This window comes from Emiliania huxleyi, assembly GCF_000372725.1.
Source record: "Emiliania huxleyi CCMP1516 chromosome Unknown EMIHUscaffold_149, whole genome shotgun sequence".
In the NCBI taxonomy this organism is placed as follows: domain Eukaryota; phylum Haptophyta; order Isochrysidales; family Noelaerhabdaceae; genus Emiliania; species Emiliania huxleyi.
Window position 1 is genome coordinate 116,005 of NW_005201102.1, and position 17,097 is coordinate 133,101.

At 64.7% G+C, this 17,097-nt stretch overlaps 5 protein-coding genes across 5 annotated transcripts in view; 4 read left to right on the forward strand and 1 right to left on the reverse strand.

Moving 5' to 3' along the window:
* Positions 1 to 191: 191 nt before the first annotated feature.
* EMIHUDRAFT_228632 (hypothetical protein) lies at positions 192 to 907 on the forward strand (the record flags this gene model as incomplete). Its single annotated transcript, XM_005786827.1, has 2 exons — positions 192 to 694; positions 874 to 907. 2 exons carry the CDS (start codon positions 192 to 194, stop codon positions 905 to 907), a joined length of 537 nt encoding a protein of 178 aa, XP_005786884.1.
* Positions 908 to 4,356: 3,449 nt separating this feature from the next.
* On the forward strand, positions 4,357 to 6,197 carry EMIHUDRAFT_441290 (glycosyltransferase, family 28). Its single transcript, XM_005786828.1, is given in 3 exon segments — positions 4,357 to 4,899; positions 4,901 to 5,339; positions 5,439 to 6,197. Coding segments are annotated over 3 exon segments (1,338 nt in total). The 5' UTR covers positions 4,357 to 4,465; the 3' UTR covers positions 5,904 to 6,197.
* Positions 6,198 to 9,196: 2,999 nt separating this feature from the next.
* On the forward strand, positions 9,197 to 9,441 carry EMIHUDRAFT_228637 (hypothetical protein; the record flags this gene model as incomplete). Its single annotated transcript, XM_005786829.1, has 2 exons — positions 9,197 to 9,331; positions 9,403 to 9,441. 2 exons carry the CDS (start codon positions 9,197 to 9,199, stop codon positions 9,439 to 9,441), a joined length of 174 nt encoding a protein of 57 aa, XP_005786886.1.
* A 1,236-nt stretch (positions 9,442 to 10,677) lies between these two features.
* Positions 10,678 to 13,113, reverse strand: EMIHUDRAFT_228639 (hypothetical protein; the record flags this gene model as incomplete). The annotated part of the gene is made up of 10 exons (XM_005786830.1): positions 10,678 to 10,959; positions 11,114 to 11,212; positions 11,319 to 11,389; positions 11,519 to 11,577; positions 11,643 to 11,784; positions 11,868 to 11,922; positions 11,970 to 12,200; positions 12,290 to 12,409; positions 12,480 to 12,554; positions 12,634 to 13,113. The coding sequence occupies 10 exons, from the start codon at positions 13,111 to 13,113 to the stop codon at positions 10,678 to 10,680; spliced, it is 1,614 nt and encodes a 537-aa protein (XP_005786887.1).
* A 338-nt stretch (positions 13,114 to 13,451) lies between these two features.
* The window catches only part of EMIHUDRAFT_467610 (hypothetical protein), a gene marked incomplete at its 5' end in the record, with an annotated part of 6,695 nt that continues 3,049 nt past the window's right edge, over positions 13,452 to 17,097 (forward strand). Inside the window, 6 exons of the mRNA XM_005786831.1 lie at positions 13,452 to 13,684; positions 14,943 to 15,474; positions 15,683 to 15,808; positions 16,260 to 16,392; positions 16,632 to 16,708; positions 16,894 to 16,999. Of these exons, the coding sequence (XP_005786888.1) occupies positions 13,452 to 13,684; positions 14,943 to 15,474; positions 15,683 to 15,808; positions 16,260 to 16,392; positions 16,632 to 16,708; positions 16,894 to 16,999 (1,207 nt within the window). The remainder of the gene's footprint in view (positions 13,685 to 14,942; positions 15,475 to 15,682; positions 15,809 to 16,259; positions 16,393 to 16,631; positions 16,709 to 16,893; positions 17,000 to 17,097) is intronic.

Consider the following 17,097-nt stretch of genomic DNA (forward strand, 5'->3'; position numbering starts at 1 on the left):
CGACAAAGCAAGAACTGAGGGCATTCGACCCGCTGCATCTCTCGTGCAGCACGTGCACGCGCCTCGGCGTTGACCGCGGCAACCTGGGAGGAGGCGCCAAACAAGGAAGGCCGTCTGCTCGTCGATGACGGCGCCCCACTCGGCAGGCAGCTACTGAAGCATCCAGAGAGTCCTCGACGAGGGGCGTCCCAATGCTGTGTGCGCTTTGCTGCGCCTGTGACGCTCGTACTCCGCCTCAGGACGTCGATTTCGTCGACCGTGGTGCCTTTGCGCTCCTCGGCTTTCAGCGCCTCGGCAACCCGCTCTACCACAACAACTTGAGAAATCCGTACGCGCGCTCGCATGTCTACAAGTGCTGCATGCTCAACCTCTCGCGGCTTAAGGGGATCGACTACGACTGCGCCGTCTGGGCGATGGAGGACATCGACTTCAACAAGCGCCTCGTCTGCGACTGCTTCCCTCGCCCTGCGCACGGCCCCGAGGGTAAGCTCTGCTTTCGCGCAGCGAGCACTCCGCCGCGCGCGTGTGCCTGCTGGAGCGGCGACGCCTCGCGACAGCCCGAGATCCTCTGCAAGATTCGGCGCTTTGGCTTCTACCAGAGGAAGTTGCCGGGCGGCGCCTCTGGCACCTCGGACCGCAAGCCGCAGCCGCCGAAGCCGGGGCCGCCGAAGAAGGGCTTGCCTCCACCGGGGCCGTCGCCAGGACCGCTGAGGCGCGGGCGCGGGCGCGGGCCGAAAGCTTTGCGGTGGCGTGCCTGGCTCACGACGCCGGGAAATGTCGATTGGCGAGGCAAAGACGTGGACATCGAACGCATCATTTCGAAGCTCGAGAAGAGCGAAATCGAGATCGACGAGATCGTGCATGAGCTCCAAGGCGGGCGCGACAACTTTGCAAGCAACGTGCTTAAAGACTGTGGCATTGATCACCCAGGAACTCGACTCAGGTTACTCAAGGGCTTGAGGGAAGCTTTCATGCAGTAAGGATGACATGCAGTAAGGATGGATTTGTCATGTCCGTGACGGACATGACATAGTACGTATCTAAGGTAACAAGCGCTGTGCCCAGGGTTGTGCTTTTGTGTGTCTGTGCTTGTGCGTCTTGCGCCTGGGACTTTGATTCTTCGGCTAGCGCTCCAAAAATCTAGACCCCTTTGACTTTAAGGAGGCTGCTTTCGCGCGTGCCCAGGTGTTGTAGCGACGATGGGGCGCGATAAGTTCTTTTTTCATCTAGGCACAGCGCCTTGTTTACATCCTGCTCGCCGTTCGTGACTGCTGTCACACCGTCGTAGGACAGCTCCTGCTCGCCGTTCGTGTTTGCTCCGCTGCCCGACCGTCCACGGACCCACGGAGCAGCTCCGGCATGCGGCGGCTCCTCGCCGGCGCTTGGCTGGCGCGGCAGCTCCTCCTCGCCGCCGCGCGGCCCGTCACCGTCCAGATGACTTCGTCGACCGCCGATTGTAGCCGCGCCGCTCGTCATGCCGCCCGTCATGGTGCCGCCCTTGCTCGCCTTGCCAACGCTCGTTGCGCCGTCGCAGCTCATCCCGCCGCGGCTCATCGCGCGATCGCGACCGCCATCGCGACTCGTCCCGCCATGGCCGCCCTTCGCGTCCGTACTCGGCGCGCCGTTGGTCATCACGCCAGCGACGCTCCTCGCCCCGATAGGTCATGCGGTTCTTGTCGAGCGAGCGCGCCGCAACACAAGGACCGCGTCTGTTCACGCCTGCAGCTCTGAGCAGCGGACCCCGCAAAAAGCTGGAACCCTGCCTCTCGAGGCGGTGGTAGCTAAAAGGAAACGTACATTAGTTAGGAAGCTATTCATGAGTAGGGTGGTGTATCGCCAGTGGAGGTAGCGCGTCGTCCAGCACGTAGTCGAGGACGATCAGCTCCTCGCCTCCGCCACCCTCGCCCCGCTCGTCGCCGCCGCCTCCGCCGCCGTCCGCCGCCGTGAAGGAGCGCACGCGCCGCACCCGCTCGATGGTCTCATGGATGCGGGGCAGCACTTGGTGCATCGTGCGGCGGTACGCGGAGACGCGCAGCACGGCGCCGACCGGCGAGAGGACCGGCGAGGTGAGGGTCGGTGGCCGTGCACCAGAGGAGGAGCGACGCGGCGGAGTGTCACGTCGCAAAGGCATCAAGCAGTCTCGATGGACCGTAGATCCGTAGTGAGCATCTGACCATCCCCAGCATGCAGCACCAATAAGAGAGATATTTTTTAGCAATACCAAACAACTCTAACACTCACACATCATTTGGGGCTGGAGCCCCTGGTAATTGATCTTTGCCCCTGAAGACTGCGCGTTATGCTTGTTTAAGCCCTGTTCAAGCGCGCGCGAGACATGCAGACAGGGTTGCCAGGTGAGAGCGAATGGCGTGGTTCTCTCTCAAACACTAGGCACGGGACTGGCGTGCTCTGGCACTACATACATGCACATAGCAGTTGTTTGGTATTGCTAAAAATCTCTCTCTCTACATGCACATGTCATGCACATGGAACACAGGTACAAAAGGGAAAGAATTTGCATTGCGTTTGAGGAAAGCTGGCTTGTTTCATCCAGAGCTCGGCGCCTGCAGTCTGATGTCTGTCTGTCCTGCCTGTGCGTCGCCCAGTCGTTCGTTTTTCTTGTTCACAGTGTGTCTCTGAGACGCCGGAGTCGGCTGGCTATCTCGGTGTGAAGCCGTCAGGGTCCACCAAAGTGTGAACCAGCGCATAGCGCCATATCTAGAGCAGACGTATGGAGCACTTGGAGCACTTGGAGTATTTTCGTCTCATTTAACCCTCGATTCCTCCCTCACGGCCTGCAGCCTCACTTCCGCCGTCGCTCGGCGCGTCCCGCAGGTCAACCAGTGATGGTCACCGTGCAGGGTGCCAACAAGCTGATCGTCTTCTCGCTCGTTGCGCTCTGCAACGTTCTGCCTGGCGTCATCGCGGCCAACTCGGACGAGAAGTACAGGAGCACTTTCTTGGCGACTGGCTGCTGCAACTCGCAGCCGATAACTTGGTGGTGCGTGGTGGACAACGCAGAGCACGAGCACAGTTCTTTCTGATATGTACGCCTACTGCACTCTCGTGGCCGAGGGCCGCGCAGATAAGAGGCAGGAACGCACATGCGGCTGCCGTGAGGGAGCCACCCCGACCTGCGTCCGTCAGACGGCATGGACATACTATCTACCGCCGCCTTCGCCGCCTTCGTCGCCGCCGCCCTTGCCGCCGCCATCGCCGCCGCCATCGCCGCCGCCGCCGCCGCCATCGCCTCCTCCCGACGTGGCGCTGGATTCACCGCATGCGATCATCGCCGGCGTGCTCACAAATGTCACCGTTCGCGGGTCGTTCGTGGCCGAGGGCGACTGGCTGGTCTTGCTATTGTCCGGCACACCCGACTGCACGGGTGCGACGCGAGAGCGGTCGATCCAGGGTGGCCAGATGTTGGCAGGCTGGGTGATGGTCACGGTGCCCCAGCCAGGGAGTTACAAAGTGTGCCATTCGGCGTCGCACATCCCCACCACGGACGCTCACTTTGCCTTCCTCTCCAATGTCATCGTGGACGCGTTCGCGGGGCCGCCACCGCCGCCGAAACCTAAGCAATCAGTTCCCATCACGGAAGAGGCCAAGATAGCCATCATCGCCGGGTCCGCAAGTGGCGCGCTCGTGCTCCTCCTCGTTGGCCTCTCTGGCCTTGTGATCTGGCGACGCAGGCCGGCGCATGTGAGGCGTCGCACCGAGCGTCGCGTCGCCACGCGGGGGCTTCTCTCCGCCAGCACTGAAGGCGCCGCCGAGATGGGCCTGGCACCGCTCGTAGTGCGTGACGTTGCCGACGCTGGCGGCCTGGATACCCTCGCCAACAAGCTTGCGAAGGCGATGGATAAGCGCACCGCGTCCAGATGTCACCGCCCGATGCCTCGCAACAGCACCGGGGTGATCAAGGTCACGATGCAGTCGACGCCGCCACCGGAGGATGGCGACCAGTGGGGTGCATGATCGCCGTCTTCTAGAGGCACGGGACTGGGACAGAGTGTTTGTGTTGCGGGACTGGTGCACTGGCACTACACAATCACAAACATTAGGCACGGGACTGTCGCGCACTGGCTGGCACTAAATCAGGTACACCAGGAAAAGAATTCTTAAAATACAAGCCTCTCTCACAGCAGTCAGCACACTGGCACGACAAGGGCGCGGACTGGCACACTCACGAAAAGAATTTGCATTACCTTGCTGTGAAGGGAAAGGTTGTTTCACTTGTTGTTTCATGCGAAGCTCGGCGCCTGTCCTGTTGCTGAATCGTTTTCACAGTGCCGAATCGTTTTCACAGTACGCGAGTCGGCTGGCTATCTCGGTCAGACGCCATCCAGGCCCTCGGCCCTCGGCCCTCGGCCCAGGCGCACCCCGCGTCCGCTGACTCACCCCGCGTCCATTCGCAGGCGCGCGAGATCGATCCGTGTGCCTCCCGCGTCCTCTGGCACAACGCACCATGCGGGTCCTCATCTTTTGCGTCGGCACCCGAGGTGACGTCGAGCCCTTCATCGCGCTGGCGCGGGCGGCTGAGGCAGCCGGGCACGACGCTTTGGTCTGTTCGACGCATGAGCACGAGGACCTCTGCGCACGTTCCAAGGTCTCGTTTGCGTCCGTCGGCGAGTCCATCGCAGATGATCCAGAGATGTTCAAGATCGCTTCGACATCTCTGGCCGCATTCGAGGCGGGGAAGATCACTGCCGCCGAGATGCAGAAGCAGCAAATGGCCATGCTGACGACCGTCCTCGGTCGCGTCAGCCTTCCGCATTCACGGGCCCTCATGGCGATTCTGGACGCCGCGGCCTCGGAAGGAAAGCCTTTCGACCTCGCGATCGCAACCATACTCGGCCACCGGAGTATTCAGCCGCACCTTGAAGCTCGTAACCTCGTCTTCCTACCACCTGCCGATGCAAGGAAGGGCGGAGGGCTTCCTCGGCTCGAACCTGATGTGGTGGTATCGCAAGGCCATATGGGGCGCATTCCAGCGACTAGTGTGGGGCGCATTCCTCGAGAAGAATGTCAACGAGAGTCGCACGCTCGCGGGCCTTGACACGCTGTCGTACGTCAGCGAGTACTATGCGCGCATGCACCGCGCGCCGACGATTCTGGGCTATCTTGAGGAGCTCACGCCGACGCCATACCCGCCAAAAACGAATGAGCTACGCGACGTGCGCGCACAGGGCGTCTTGATGCTCGACGACCACGCCCGATCGAAGCGCGAGGCGCTACCCGCCGACCTCGAGGCTTTCCTCGCAGCAGGGCCACCTCCCGTTTACATTGGCTTTGGCTCGATGCGCCTCGCCGCGCGCCACGTGACGATGGTCGTGCTGCAGGTGACATTTGTCGTCGGCTCGAGCCCCCCCCCCAACATCTTTCCCTGTTTCTCACGTGTGCTGCGCACCGGCTCACGTTTTGCCCGCGTGTGCGCGCAGGCCGTGAAGCAGGCGGGCGGGCGCTGCGTGCTCGCGGCCGGCTGGGCGGAGCTTGGCACGCATCAGCTCGACCCGGCGTCTGATGGCACCGCAGAGCTGCTCAGCTTCGCCAAGTCGAGCGTCTTCGAGATTTCGAGCGTCGACCACCGGATGCTGCTCCCGCGGTGCGCGAGCGCCGTCTGCCATGCGGGCGCGGGCACGTTTGCCGCGGTCCTCCTCGCGGGCATCCCGATCATCGCGTGCCCGTTTGCGTTCGATCAATTCGGTTTCGCGCGTGCGGGCGTCGGCGCCGGTGTATCGCCTGGCTTCGCGCCACTCGGCCGACGTGCTTGCAGATCTCATCCTCAAGGCGGCCGCCGAGCGGCCGCAGATGGAGCCCAATCTCAAGCGCATCCAGGCGGCCATGTCGCCGCCCGATCGAACCGCCAAGGCCGCCGTCGCCGCCATGGTGGACGTCCTGCGTGAGCACAAGGAGGAGTCGATGTGGACGCGGCCCGTGCCCGAGGATATACAGCCGATCCGCTTCAGCATGGGGGACGCCATGTCCATGTGCCTGTCGCGTTGAGGCCAACTCGACCACGGGCGGCACGGTCATGATGTGCCGGAGCTCAGCCCGCGCGGGCGATGGATGGCATGCTCTTGTCTCGCTCCTATAGCAGAATCCAGAAACAGTAGGGGGAGGGCTCCCAGGGCTTGGAGGATTTTTCAGTTGCAACCATTTCGAGATCCACACACTCCCTATTGCTATAGCCTATACCCTATGCCTAACACAGATCTATCTGTGTGATCTGAAGAAAGGAAACAAGGGTTGACAAGGGGAGGGGCTAGTGCCATTTCACTCTGACACGCTAAATCTTGAAAACGTCTCCAACGGAGCTCCGTGTTGCTTCCAGCGCCCACACGCCCCGCCCTACACACCCACACGCCCGCGAGCCCGCTCTGCCCCCCCCCCCCCCCCCTCTCACAAGACCCCACACACGGTCTCGTCCGTGCCTTGCGGCCGGCGACGAGATTGCTAGAGGCGGAGCAAGCCTGCTCTAGTCTCACACGTTCGCCCCTGTCGCCTGTCTGTGTTGTTGTGCTGTTGTTTGTCTCTTGGCACCTTGGAGTGCTGGGGGGGGCGACAGGGGGGACGTGGCCTGAGTGATGTGTACGCCCACTCAGGATGTGTGGCAGCCCGCTGGCTGTGTGTCTTGTGAGCTTGTTTGTGTCTGTGTGTCGCTCGTGCGTGTCGTCATCATCTGTCTTGCGTCCACCCATACCGCGTTGGTGTCCAGTCCGAGCCTGACTGTTCTTCACCTTACTACATACCCCCCTCTCCCTCGCCTCCTTTGTGGGCCGCCGCACAACACTCACCCAGTCTTGGAAGAAGAGAAGTAAAATTCTTCTTTGCACGACACTGGGCGGCACGGGACTGGCGCGCACTGGCACTAACACAGGTACACCACGGGAGCCGTAAGAAAAAGAAAGAAAACAGGCAAAGGAAGTATGGGAGCCTAGGCACTGCACTCCGACCGGAAATTCTTCTTCGCGTGTGCCGGTGATAGTACTAGCACGCGCCAGTTCGCACCTGTGTCGAGCTCTGTGAATAAATAAATACAACGGACATCCCAAGCTAGGGCTGGGTCGAGGACAGACACGTCCCCACCTTTGCAGGATTTTGCAAAAGCGAGGGGGGAGCTCTGTGCTGTGAGAGAGAGTTGGCTGTTTAATTCTTCTTCGTGGCGGGGGTGGGCGGGTGCACGGAGCTAAGTGCCTCGCCACCCTCGCAGGAGTCGCTTAGGCGGCTCCCGTGGTGTACCTGTGTTAGTGCCAGTGCGCGCCAGTCCCGTGCCCAGTGTTGTGCGAGGGAGTTTTGTTGTAGGGCTCTAAGATTCTTCTGTGTCGAACCTGTGTGCTGTGCGAGAGAGTTGTTTTTGTTGAATTCTTCTTCGCTGCCGCCATGAGCGGCGCCATCAGCCTCGTGACCTTGCTCGCCGACCTTCGCCAGGGCGACCTGGGCTCGCTGCGCGCCCTCCTCGCCGGGTGGACGCGCGGCCCGGCACTCACGGCCATGCTCGACGCGCGCCTCGAGGCCGCGAAAAAGCACACGCTGCTTACTATCGCCGCTCTGCACGGGCAGGCCGACGCCGTGCGGCTGCTGCTCGAGAGCGGCGCGAGCGTGGGGGCGACGACGGGCCGTGGCTCCACCGCGCTGGCCATCGCGTGCCTGGAGGGCCAGCTCGAGTGCGTGCGGCTGCTCCTCGGCGCCAACGCTGACGCCGACCAAGCTAGGATGACGGCGCCACGCCGCTGTACATTGCGTGCGAGAAGGGCCAGCTCGAGTGCGCCCGGCTGCTCCTCGGCGCAAGCGCGGCGATCAACCAAGCCAAGGACACCGGCGCGACGCCACTGTTCATCGCGTGCCAGAATGGCCGCCTCGAGTGCGCCCGGCTGCTCCTCGGCGCAAGCGCGGCGGTCAACCAAGCCAAGAACAGCGGCGGCAAGCGTGCGAGCACGGCCAGCTCGAGTGCGTGCGGCTGCTTCTCGGGGCCGGCGCGGCGGTCAACCAAGCCAAGCAGAACGGCGCCACGCCGCTGCACATGGCGTGCCAGGAGGGCCAGCTCGAGTGCGTGCGGCTGCTTCTCGAGGCTGGCGCGGCGGTCAACCAAGCCAAGGACGGCGGCTTCACGCCGCTGTTCATCGCGTGCCAGCAGGGCCACCTCGACACCGCCCGGCTGCTCCTCGAGGCTAGCGCGGCGGTCAACCAAGCCAAGGACGGGGGCTTCACGCCGCTGTTCATCGCGTGCGAGAACGGCCAACTCGAGTGCGCCCAGCTGCTCCTCGGCGCCAACGCTGACGCCGACCAAGCTAAGGATGACGGCGCCACGCCGCTGTACATTGCGTGCCAGAATGGCCGCCTCGAGTGCGCCCGGCTGCTCCTCGGCGCAAGCGCGGCGGTCAACCAAGCCAAGAACAGCGGCGGCACGCCGCTGTACATCGCGTGCGAGCACGGCCAGCTCGAGTGCGTGCGGCTGCTTCTCGGCGCAAGCGCGGCGGTCAACCAAGCCAAGCAGAATGGCGCCACGCCGCTGTTCATGGCGTGCCAGAACGGCCAGCTCGAGTGCGTGCGGCTGCTCCTCGGGGCCGGCGCGGCGGTCAACCAAGCCAAGGACGGGGGCTTCACGCCGCTGCACATGGCGTGCTACCAGGGCCACTCCGCCGTCGTGCTCTGCCTGCTGCGGGCGGGCGCAGACGCAGCGGCGCGCACCTCGGCCGGGCGTACGGCGCTGCAGCTGGCCAAGGAGAAGGGCCACACCGAGTGCGAGCGCGCCTTTGAGGCGGCGGCGAGGGAGGCGAAGAGAGCGGAGATTGAGGCGAAGGTGGAGAGGGCAGTGGCCGAGAGGGCGGCGGCAGAGAGGGTGGAGGCCGAGAGGGCGGCCGAGGAGGCTGCGGCGGCGCTGCTGGCGGAGGAGGAGTCGGAGAAGTGCGCCGAGGAGAAGAAGAAGGGCAAGAAGAGGGGCAAGAAGAAGAAGCAGGGCGGCGGGGGCGGCGCTGGGCCGTCGCAAGAGCCCGAGGCGCCGGCAGAGGAGGCGGCGGAGGAGGCGGTGGCGGCGGCGGAGGAGGCGGAGCTTGCGGCGGCGCTCGAGGAGAGCGCGAGGCTGGAGGAGGGGAGGCGGGCGGCGGAGGCGCAAGGGTCGTCCTCGGCTGCAGAGGCGCCGGCTCCGAGGGAGGAGGAGCCGCCGGCCGACTTCATCTGCCCGATCACGACCGAGCTCATGAGTGACCCGGTGATGGCGGCGGACGGGCATTCTTACGAGCGGTCGGCGATCGAGCGCTGGCTCGCGACCAAGTCGACGAGCCCGATGACGGGCGAGGCGCTCGTGCACACCTTCCTCGCCCCCAACCACATGGTGCGCCGGCAGATCCGGGAGTGGGAAGAGGCGCGGGCTTGATCGCGATCGGTCGAGCGGGGTGGGTGCAGGGTCTCTCGGAACTGCCGCGGTTGGGCCTTGAGCGTTGAGGACCGCTGGGCTCGACGTGTGTCGTGGCCAGCGCCACACAGTTTCGAAAACATAGGTGCGTGACGCAAAATAAGAGCTGCGGCCGTACACGTCAGTGTATTGTTTATGCACTATGGACAGAGTGGCTTCGTGAAGGAATGGATTGAAAAACATTTTCGAACAAAAAGAAAAAGCGACGAGGAACCGGCGGAGGATGCAGTGACGTGACACACACACACACACACACACACACACACACACACACACACACACACACCGCACACACACACACACACACACACACACACACACACACACACACACACACACACACACGCGCACCGGGCCTTGCACTTTGAATGCCGTGGGGCTCCTGTCGTTAGACGTGGAGACGCGAGGGTTGCCCCCCCTTGCCCCACCACCTCGTGTGTGTGGAGAAGTTTACCTTACCTTACCTTACCTTACAGTGGACACTCGACAGACTGAGATACCCCCGCACGCGTGCTATGAGGTGCTTTGCGGCGCACGGCGCACCACTGAGTCACTCTCCAGACTCCAACCGACAAAAGCCCGCCCCCCGCCCCCACCCCCCGGACAGAAAAGCCCTCATGCACCGAACCGTACTGTAATCGTACTCGTCCAGTCCGCCCGCCGCCTCCCGGATCCGGTACTGTGATCTGTGATCTGTGATCTGTGAGGGTCCGCCCGCAGGCGCATTTTGTATACCGAGGCGGTGCCCGGTGCCGAGCGCAGGCAGAGCCCACAGGTCGGACCTTAAGACAGCGTTGTAGATCCCTGGGCGAGGGTGGTGGCGTCCCCGAGGGTTTCAGCCACACAGCTACCATTGGAACGCGACCCACACAAAGCACCAAAGTTAGGCATACCCCCCGGCGCAGTGTCCCCCCCGCTATGTGTCGCCGTTCGTCGGGGCACGCTATCCTGTGCAGTCAGGGCAAGTGGGGGCGGGGTGGACAGCCCAGGCCTTTTTGTTTCCTGGGACCTCTCTGCCCAGTCCGGGGGTGCGCGTCGAACCTTCCATCACCCTGGGAACGTCCGGGTGTTGCGGGAAGTAAAGATATATTACTTTCAACCGCCAACGCACCTGAAAAAAGAAAGTCCTCGCGTGCTCGATATTGAGGCCGGCCCCCGCGGACCCCATGCCTCCTCCCCGCCCCACTCTTTCTCGGCAGACAAGCTCGAAGCTGACGGGTCCAGATGTACAGTGCAGCAATGCCAATGGCCTGGGCCGGCGGCTCTCAGTGCAACGTCAGCCTCGGGTCCTGCGCGACGCGGCGGCTGTGGCGGCACTGACTCAGGTCGAGCGCCTGAATCTGCTCGGGCGAGAGCATCAGGTCGTCCGCCACGCCGCCCAGCACCCGCTCCAGCTCCTGGACCCTCTTTCGGAGCGTCTCGAGCTCCTCGCGCTCGCTCGCCGTCAGTGGCAGTGGCGCGAGACCCTTCTGCGAGGCGGTCTTCTCGTCCTCCTCGGGCTCAGCGAGGGCTGCCCCGGCCGGCTCGTCGACTGCGGCGCCCGGCAACTGCCGGTCGAGAAGGAGGACGCGGTAGACGATGAGGGCGGCGCACAGGAAGCCTGTCAGCGGCACGAGTAGAGGGTCTCGGGAGGGAAGGGGGAGAAGGCTTTGGAGAGATCCGATCTTTCATCTCGTCTCGGCTCTCCCGCGTCTCGTCTACAGCTAGCTCGCCGCAGGAGGGGAAGATGGGCAGTAGCTCCCACTTCCACTGCGTGTACAGCCAGGCTCCGACGATTGGGCCCATGAAGCCGGCGATCGCCTGAGGATGAGAGGTGAAGTAAGGTGACGGAAAGGCCGCCACGCACCGGCCGAGGCCCGGAGCTAGCCCCCCCTCTCGCCTGGATGGAGGAAGACGTTCCCTGCACCGCTCCCTGTGAGTTCTTGTCCGCGTAAAGTGAGAGCAGCGTCGTATAGCCCGTGTTGTAAAAGGTGAAGCCTGGGCGCAAGTGGGCGAAGCGCTGTAGCAGGGCGTGGGAGGGCGGTGGCGTAATCTCATTAGTCCAAGCTGACGCTTCAATTCGGCTTTGACCTTTGTCCCGCTCCGTCTCGGATAGAACTCTCTCACCGATCGCATGTCCGATTGACATGCCCATGATAAAGACCATACCGCCGTCGAGCGTGAACCTGCGGTGTGCGCTGATAGGTCCGAATAAAGGATCTTGCCACGAGTGTGCATGGGAATGGGGAACCTGCCATCGCATGGGCCCGATGTGCGGGAGAGGAGGCAGATCGCCCAGCCCGCGCTCGCCATCGTCGCGCCCAGGATTGCCACCTGGTGCTTGCCGTACTTTTGTGCCAGCTTGGCGAAAAGCGCGAGGTTGGCAAAGATGCCTGAGCGCAGCGGGGGAGGCACGGGGAGGGGGGGGGGGGTGATCTTGCGGGCGGCGCGAGCGGCGTGACGCTCCGGGCTGTACCAATTGAGCCGGTGACTGAGGTGATAAATCCAAACTCGCCCGCGCCCCATCCAAACTGCGAGCAGCGCGGGGCGAGTTGGATGCGCTGGGGGTGGCATCGACCTGCCTCCAGAGCTGAGCCGCTCCTATGGTCGGGTCTGGGGCGCGCGCCTTGTCGAAGAGCCACAGACCAAACATCATCATGAAGACGCGGAACCCGAAATTGACGAGGAAGCCCGCCGCGAAGAGCCAGCGGATGATGGGCGCCTTGGCCTGCGCCAGCTCCGAGGTGGCGCGCCCGCCGTCGGCGGGGCCCTTGTCGTCGGTCTTCTTTTCGCTTCTTGGAGGCTCGTCCTAGGCGCGTGCAGGTGGCGCTAGGGTGGCGGGTGGCGTGGAGGGGCACGGGTGCAAATGGCACGGGTGCAAATGGGACGGCGGCTGACCAGGTAGAAGAGACCGAGCAGGAAGCCACACATGGCCAAGCCGGACGCAACGTAGAAGGGGAACGCGTTGCCAAACTGCGAGAGGCCGCCGCCAAAACCGGGCCCAAAGATGAGAGCCGCCTAGGGACGGGGTACCAGCTGAGGAAGGCCGCGGGAGAGAGGGCTTAGTGGGAAGAGCCGCCTGGAAGACGGAGCCGAGCCGCGCGCGGTAGAGAGGCGACTTGTCAGGCGGGAAGGCGTCGGAGATGTAGGCTTGCGCGAGAGGCTGAGGGGGAGGCGATAGCTCACGTGAGCTGGTGGCCGGAGGTCCGGGGATGCTCAGCGATGGTCGGGGCGCGAGGCACCGGGGAGGCGGAGAAGAGCCCTCCGATGAAGCGGCCGGCGAGCAGGCCGGTGTTGGAGCCAGAGAAGCCGATGACAAAAAAGCCGAGGCAGGAGCCTAGGAAGCCGACCATAAAGAAGGGCCGCCGTCCATACTTGTCGCTCAGCTTTGTCATCGCCGGTGTCGAGAAGATGGAAGCAAACTGGTACAGCGCAGAAGCGGCGGCCAATATTCTGGGGGCATCGTCCCCGCAGCTATCTTCCTCCGGCCCGACGTCGCGCGTCTCGATGCCGTCCTCCTCAGCGGAAGGGATGCACGCGGCAGGCGAGGGCGGCGGAAACAAATCCCGCGCAGAGGCATCGGAAGTGTCCTTGGCGCCGAGGCAGCCAAGGTTCTCTTTGATGATGAAAGGCATGACAGGGACCGCCATCAGTCCGCCGAACATGTCGATGAAGACGGAGAGGTAGACCACCGCAACCCCAGTCGGACCATGGAATTTCATGAAGTGCTGCGCGTCGCAAAGGGTCGTCGGGCCGTTTTGCGGCCGTCCTCTTCGAGTTGTGGAGTATCAATTCTTTTTACGGTGTACCTGTGTTAGTGCCAGTGCGCGCCAGTCCCGTCGGTGTCGTTTGCAAGGCCAAAGATCCTGCTTGTTCTTTCTGCGGCGAGGACAAGTCTTTTTGCAGGGTGACTTCAGAGTACCGCACGCCCTTGAAAGCGAAATCCAACCTCTGGTTTTGGGGTCCTTATGGAATTTCTACAGGGGATTTCTCCGTAGACTCGCAGGAAGCGCGAGGAGAAGAAATCGAAAAAAAGAAATATGGCCCCGACCCAGCGCCGATGGCCTCGCACCGCATCGGCGCGCGCGTCGCGGGCCTCTCGCCAGCGCAGCTGTGCGCCATCATCGAGGCGCAGTCGGGCGCGAGCGACGCCGCGCTGCGTGTGGCGGAGGAGCACGCCGCACGGCTCGTGGAGCAGCCCGAGTGGGTGCTCTCCGAGGTCCTCCTCTCTCCGGACCTCGCCCCGCACATCCTCGCTCATCTGCCGACCACGGAGCACGCCGCCAAGGGGACGTGCCGCGCGTGGCGCCGCGGCTGGAAGGAGGCGCTGAAGAAGCGCGAGAGGCCGCGCCTGCTCGTGATCGGCGGCTACGGCGGCGATGGCGAGCGCCTCAACTCGCTGGAGCGGTTCGACCCGTCCACAAATGAGTGGGAGGAGGAGGAGGCTGTTGCGCCGATGCCGACGGCACGAAACTATGCCGGCATGGCGGTGCTCGACGGCAAGCTCTACGCCGCGGGCGGCCAACTAGAGAATCAGGCTGTCCTCGTAACTGCCAACTTGGTGGAGCGGTACGACTTGGCTACGAACGCGTGGGAGGCGGTGTCGTCGATGCTGACGGCGCGGGCACAGTTTGGGATGGCGGTGCTCGACGGCAGGCTGTACGCTGCGGGCGGCGTCAACGAAGACGACGGCGCCCTCAGCTCGGTCGAGCGGTACGATCCCGCGACGAACGCGTGGGAGGAGGTGGCGCCGATGGCAGAGACGCGGCATGAGGACGTCGCGGTGCTCGACGGCAAGCTTTATGCCATGGGTGGCATCAACAATGGCGCCCTTGGCTCGGTGGAGCGGTACGACCCCGTGACAAACGTCTGGGAGGAAGTGGTGCCGATGGCGACGGCGCGGTTTTCTCACGCCGTCGCGGTGCTCGACGGCAAGCTTTATGCTGTGGGTGGCTGCAACAATGGCGCCCTTGGCTCGGTGGAGCGGTACGATCCCATGACGAACGTCTGGGAAGAAGTGGTGCCGATGACGAGAGCGCGACACATTCATGGCGTGGCGGTGCTCGACGGCACGCTGTATGCTGTGGGCGGCGCCCACAGCGGCCACAACAACGCCCACCTAAACTCGGTGGAGCGGTATGTCCCGGCTGCGAATGCGTGGGAGGCGGTGGCGCCGATGGCGAGCGTGCGGGCTTATCCGGGATGTGTCTCTGTCTGAGATTACTTTCTCGCCCGTCTCTCGACGTCTCAGGTCCCAGGGTCTCGGAGTCTCGGGGCGGTGCGACCGTGAAATTCTGAAATACTGAGCCGACACCCGTGATTTTGAAAGCGTGGGTGTCCTGTGTGGCCACAGTTTTAGATTGTCATATCCGTGTGATTTTTTAATTTTTGCAATGTTGACGCCGTCAAAAAGAGGCGGATGAACACCGCCGAAGTGCAAGCCTCGAAGTGAGTCGTTGCCCGTTTCCTCACCCCTCGCCCTCCCCGCCCTGTCGATGGAGCCTCCAGCTCGTGGTGCGGAGTCGCAAGAGCACGTCTTGTCGCCGACGAGGCGTCGATTTGGCGTCTGGTCGTCCTCGTCGTCCACGACCCGCTCGTCTCGCGGTACGGGCTCCCTCTTTGCCCAGCTCCGCCCCGGGTCGGCGGCGGCGGCGGCGGCGGCGGCGGCCGAGGCTGCTGCCGAGGCTGCTGCCGAGGCTGCTGCCGCAGCAGAGGCGGCGGCGCAGGCAGCCGCGTGGGAGAGGGCGCACGCCGGCGACGGCGATGGCATCGCCTCGGCCACCGCTTCTGTCCGGTCGTCCGCGTCCGACGCCGAAGCATCGTGGGCATCGGCGGACCAAGATGCCGGCGGGCCGTCGTACTGCTCGGCGGTCGCGTGGGCGGCGGCTCGCCGCGCCTCGGCGGCGGCGGCCGCTTCCGCAAAGGCGTCGCAAGCGCTCGTTGCAGACCTCGAGCGGCCTCGCCCCGGCAGCGCCGGCCTCGCTGGGCGCTCCGGCGGCTCCCCGGCTCCCCTGAGCACGTCCCTGCTGCAGCGGCTGGCGCCTCCGTCGCCGCGCCGCCGCCTCAGCCGCGCCACCTCCGCGGTTGCGCCGTCGTGTCAGCGGGACAGTCCTCCCGGCGCCGCTCAGCGGTCCCTGTCGGAGCTGCCGGCGAGGTGGAGGCCGCGACTCGAAGCCGACGGACGCTGTCGTCGCGTTCAAGGCGGCGGCGGTCGCTCGTCGGTCCACGCCGCGCCGCCTCCCTCGCCGAGCTGTGAACGGCGTCTCTTCACACCTCTCCTCCCGTGAACAGGTCCACGCCGCGCCGCCGCCCCTCTCGCGGCGGGCTGCGAGTGGCGGCGCGCTGCCGCCGATTCGAGACCGCTGCAGCGAGCACACCTCCTCTTTGGGGGAGGCGCCCCGGGGGAGCGGCGTGCAGGTGTGTGCGCGCCTCGCCCACGCCGCGCGCGCACCGGCGCCTTGCCACTGGTGGTAGCAGGCCACTTCTGGCGTGATGGATTGGTCGCCTCTCTGCGTCTCTACCCCGCCCTCTACGCCTCACCCCTCTCTCCCCCGCCGCTATGCCCCACCCCTCTCCCCCGCCGCTACCCCACCCCTCTCCCCCAAGCTACCTCACCCCTCTACCCCCCGCCGCTACCCCACCCCTCTCCCCCAAGCTACCTCACCCCTCTACCCCCCGCCGCTACCCCACCCCTCTCCCCCAAGCTACCTCACCCCTCTACCCCCCGCCGCTACCCCACCCCTCTCCCCCAAGCTACCTCACCCCTCTACCCCCCGCCGCTACCCCACCCCTCTCCCCCAAGCTACCTCACCCCTCTACCCCCCGCCGCTACCCCGCCCCCGCTACCCCGCCCCCTCTACCCCCTTAGGGCTCGCCCCACTCGCTGCAGCAGCACGCCGCGGCCACCGACTCGCTGCTCGTCTCGGCGCGAGATCTGGGGAGATCTGGGGAGATCTGGGGAGATCTGGGGAGGTCTGGGAGGTCTGGGGAGATCTGGGGAGGTGTGGGGAGGTATGGGGAGGTATGGGGAGGTGTGGGGAGGTATGGGGAGATGTGGGGAGATGTGGGGAGATGTGGGGAGATGTGGGGAGATGTGGGGAGATGTGGGGAGGTACGCACCGCCTCCACTCCTCTCGTCTCGGCGCGGCAGCGGCGGCGGCGCGCCCCCGCACACACACCTCCCCACATCTCCTCACACCTCCCTCCCCGCCCCCCCCACCCGCCCCCCCCCGGCTCCCAGGCGCGGCAGCAGCGGCGGCGCGCCTCCTCGTTCGAGGGCGTGGAGGAGCGAGAGGGGGCCACGAGATGACCGAGATTGTGATGCCCGGGATGAGCCGAGATTACCCGAGATTGTGATGCCCGGGATGGCCCGAGATGACCCGAGATGACCCGAGGTTGCCCCGAGAGATGAGCCCAGATGGCCCAATGATGGCCGAGATGCCCCGAGATTGCCCCGAGATTGCCCCGAGATTGCCCGAGACGACCCGCGCGTCGCGCCGCAGGAGCAGCTCGTCTCGAAGCCGCCGCCGCCGCCGCCGCCGCTGCCGCCGCCGCCGCCGCCGCCGCTGCAGCACGCGCGCAGCTCCGACTTTGGAAGCGATTTTGCGGGTGACTTTGCCTCCCAGCGGCGGACCTCGTTTGGCAGGAGCGAGTCGTGGCAGAGCGAGGAGGCGACCTCATGGGGCGAAAGAATCTGGTCATCCCCA